This window comes from Lactuca saligna, chromosome 9 (assembly GCF_052625555.1).
Source record: "Lactuca saligna cultivar CGN05327 chromosome 9, ASM5262555v1, whole genome shotgun sequence".
NCBI classification, from domain to species: domain Eukaryota; kingdom Viridiplantae; phylum Streptophyta; class Magnoliopsida; order Asterales; family Asteraceae; genus Lactuca; species Lactuca saligna.
The window spans coordinates 15,079,678-15,083,786 of record NC_136425.1 but is presented as its reverse complement, the minus strand read 5'-3'; the positions used below and the strand labels follow the sequence as shown (position 1 = coordinate 15,083,786).

The following is a 4,109-nucleotide window of genomic DNA, read 5'->3' as shown; positions in this document are numbered from 1 at the left end:
ATTAGATAGTTATATTTGTGCGCACGATGATTCGCCTTGTAACTTTATAAAGTAAGAAAGCAATTATGTTAAACATGAAATAATTTTTATTAGTGAAACTTTGGAATACAAATAACAAAGTGAAATCCAATAGAAACATGTACCGTAATTAATACATCTACTTTGGTTATTAAAAGGCGGTATTCAATCATTTGAGACTATCAAACACCAATGGAGATCTTATTCAATATCCGGACTTCCATAATCATCCATTTTGAAGAAGACGGACTATAGTTTTTGAGGGTTTCAAACACTACCTGGCATAAAGAACTGAAAGTCATATACTCAAAGCACGAACAAACAACGACTTGATATGATTACTCAGTTCTTCTCCTACATGTGTGAAACCATCAATATTACTGTCGTAGAGAAGATTCATTGTCCTTGCGTAGTTTATGAAAAGCGTTCTTAGAGGCAACGGAACATCTTTACACACGAGGCATTCTTTGGTTATATCTTTCCATGCATCTTCGATTTGCTTGCTTAATAATTCATGGACATACTCTACCGTAACATCATCATGCTTCATGTAAACTTCAAGACTAGATGCTACATGATTTCTTTCTTGCTCTTTCTGCATATGTAGTAACAAAATCTATTAGTCTTTCAAAACTAGCTAAAAATCATACAAAAACCAACTATTAGTTTCATACTAAAAAGGACCATTATTAATCACGTTATGAAGCAACAAAAAATAATAAAGCTTTATAACAAATATTTTACCTTGTGGCCAGCAATATCATTCATGAGTCTACCAATTACAGATATAGATTTTAAAAGAAGAGGTCTATTGATTGCCCATTCGATTGACTTGTGTGTCGCAATATCACCCATGCCGATAATACATGTTATAACATCCTGGCTACAACCGCTATTCATGGTTGAAATTGACATGTGCTCTTCCTTAGTTGGGATGTACCCCTCATTTAGCCATTTCGCCTCTGTCATGTAAGCGCTAACAGATGCTTTCATCTGTACATGACATTGTGTTTAGTTACATGCTTATGGAGTATCTTAATTATGAAAATATATGACAAATGAAAGGTGTTGGAACTGACAAACTCTTTGGCATAGTTAATGTAATGTGCTTTTCCCTCCTTTCCAATGAGTTCTTCCATTTCTTTATACATATCCATTATTACTTGGTATATCAGTTTCATGTATTCTGGGAGCACATCTAAGCATGAAATCGACCACCTGTAATTGATTTAATTACAAGTTGATTGCTTAAAAGATTTTGTTTGATGGATCTGTCCATTAGTCTACGTGTGCATACCTTTGAATTGCTTCGGTGAAGATCTCAAGCTCTTCGTAAATCCCATAAGCATCATACGTGTCATCAAGTAAAGTTTGCATGCATATCACTTTTGCTAAGAAAACTCTAGCATTAGAATATTGTGGCTCATGGCATACACAAACTGCCCAAAAGTAGCATTCAACAACTCTGTCTCTTGCATAAGGCAGATTGTTTGGGACATCAAGACCTTTCCACCACCTATGAAAAATAAATACACATATATAAGTCTGTGAACACAATCCAAATATGCAATAAAGAACACAAAAAATTAAAGGAAAGAACATTAAAGATTTTGGTTAATTTTGATATATTGAGAATGAAACTAAAGAGGGAGGGTAGGTTAGGGGATAAATGTATATACTTGGAAACATGGCTAAGCTCCTTTTTGTGCAGCGATTGAAGCAAGTTGAACCCTAACTTGGCAAGTTTAAGTAAAGACTCGTTATGCGAATCTTGTTGTTCATAGAAAGGAATATAGTGTAAGGCTTCTAGTCTTGGCATCCTTTTTCGTATGGGTTGCTTTATTGCCTCCTGTATCTGGGCATATAAATTAGGGCTGCTGTAGAGAGTATTCTTTGATATGTCACCAAGACGAGATCTTGTAAAAACAAAAGCATCGTCTAGTACAACTTCACCTTGCACCCTTAAGTACGTTGCCTCATACAAGTCAAGCATGCATTGAACATCATTGGCTAAGGATTCCTTAAAATCTCCATTTTCGTCTTTGTAGTTATTGCAAAAAGCTGTGTCAATTCATATAAAAGAAATCATTAACGTTCGTAGGATTAGAAGAAAATGATTAGGGAGGATATGTACTCACCACATGTAACATTAAAGCCATGTTGACGCATGAGTCGAAACCAAAGGGAAGAGCTATCACCATTCCATTCATCACCATATGTATCATAAATATGCTGAAGGGGCTTCTCAATCTCCTCTTCAAAATAATAGCCTATGCCGAGGCGTTGGATTGCATCAATCAACCTCAACAAGTTTGTATGCTGTGTAGGAACATCAAGCGCTGAGGCTAAATCTTTCCGCACTTGTTCCTTCAAATTAATGACCATTTCTTCTATCTCGGGTTGCTCTACTTGCTACATTCACTCATAAATCATAATCAAAGTTTCTGTAATTAAGCATGCAAAGACATAGAAATAAATTTTATTATATGATTTGTAGTAATATAAATACCTCGTCAGTAGTGAGAAACTGATCTCCCCAAATGGCAGGAGGAAAGTTGGCAATTGGACGAATAACTTCCTCTTGTTTTAAAGACATGTTCTATGATAAATATGAATATTTGTATATTAAAAAATTTGATGTTTTCATAAAGAAGATTCAACCCTATTTATATATAGGAAGACGATAAGATGTTTTCAGCACATTTTATATGATTGGTCAAATGCTTTCACTAAGACCTTATGATGTCTTACGCAATAGATTTTTTTTAAACAATTCATAAGTAAGAAACTAGAGGGAAAAAAGTTACATAGTAATTCTTAAGCAATAGATATTTATTATTATTAAATGAGATTGTAGTTTTTTACAAAATTTTTGGTAGACTCTTGTAAAAAAAAAGATATATATTATAAGAGAAAAATTAAGCTATATCTACTTATAGTATTATAGAAAATAACCTTTTGGAATTAAGTCATTGCTTTTTTTTCTTTACTTAAAAATTTACTTTTAAGAGCTTCATATTTTAATTTTGTCCGGGGTCTCATTTCGATTTGAATCAGGCCTGCATTGACGTTATATCATTATATGTTTATATAATCCTATAGGTAAAAAAATGTTATTACACACTCAGATCTATCGAAACCATATAATCCAATACAAATTATCAAATTACACTAACGAGTTTATTCAAATAATAAACAGCTATAAACTCTTTATATTTTGTAGAAACGGTAACTTTTATTAGACAAAAAAGGTTGAGAGCCACCTCAATTCCTCAAGTGGGATCAAGTATAGTTATTTATATTTTTTAAAAATTATGATTTTCAATAGAGGATGGCAGCCACCTCAAGTGGGGTCAAGTGCACCCCCGGCATAATTAAGGTGCATCAGCCCCTGTCAATAATCTCCTCTAGAATTACATATTGTCTTCTTCAAATAATTTGAGTCTGTAATAACACATGTTTAGAATTAGAATCTTCTTTTTGAAGGCCACAAATAATGCATTGTTAGGCTTAAACACATAGATACCATCGATGTTATTACCAAGTAAAATGTCTTTTTTTTTAATGGCAAAGTTTATCGGCAACTGCAGCCCCTGCTTCTTCAGGCAGAACTCCAGGTTCAGGAGTTATTCGAAATGCTGCCAAAATATAAGTATCCAACGATTGAAAAATAAGCAATTACAAAATACATGTAACAAGAAAAGATAACCAGAAATGAGTTTTGATGACAACCTACCTATCCTATTTAATTTGCAATTTACTCCTATTATAAATTAATAAGCTCGGGAAACGATTCTATGAACATGCATCTCCGCCACTACTACAAACTGAGGTATCAGCGACGGACAATTCCGTCGCTAATCTGTCGCTAAGGCTATCAGCAACAAATTAGCGACATATTTGTTGGTCGAAAAAACCCTTGTCGCTAATTGTCAGCGATGGATTTAGCGACGAATTAGTGACGGATTAGCGATGCCACAAATTACTCACGAAACCTTCAGATTTCGTCGTTAATCTGTCGTTGATACCCGACGCTAATCCGTCACTCTGATGATTAGTAAATGAATAATTTTTCTGTTTTAACAACGGTC

The 4,109-nt window shown here is 33.9% G+C and overlaps 1 protein-coding gene across 1 annotated transcript; it reads right to left on the bottom strand.

The window, feature by feature from the left end:
* Nucleotides 1-244: 244 nt before the first annotated feature.
* On the bottom strand, nucleotides 245-2,614 carry LOC145014890 (beta-caryophyllene synthase-like). Its single transcript, XM_078973327.1, has 7 exons — nucleotides 2,528-2,614; nucleotides 2,157-2,430; nucleotides 1,698-2,079; nucleotides 1,316-1,534; nucleotides 1,098-1,236; nucleotides 763-1,011; nucleotides 245-613 (listed from the first exon to the last, which is right to left on the bottom strand). The coding sequence occupies exons 1-7, from the start codon at nucleotides 2,612-2,614 to the stop codon at nucleotides 317-319; spliced, it is 1,647 nt and encodes a 548-aa protein (XP_078829453.1). The 3' UTR covers nucleotides 245-316.
* Between the last annotated feature and the right edge of the window lie 1,495 nt (nucleotides 2,615-4,109).

What these genes read in the sequence shown, in the direction of transcription:
- LOC145014890 (XM_078973327.1), bottom strand. Translation starts at nt 2,614, where the DNA reads ATGTCTTTAAAACAAGAGGAAGTTATTCGTCCAATTGCCAACTTTCCT. An exon ending in GAGCTTAGCCATGTTTCCAA is followed by an intron (nt 1,535 to 1,697) that starts GTATATACATTT and finishes TATTTTTCATAG; the next exon opens with GTGGTGGAAAGGTCTTGATG. An exon ending in ATGATATTGCTGGCCACAAG is followed by an intron (nt 614 to 762) that starts GTAAAATATTTG and finishes CTACATATGCAG; the next exon opens with AAAGAGCAAGAAAGAAATCA.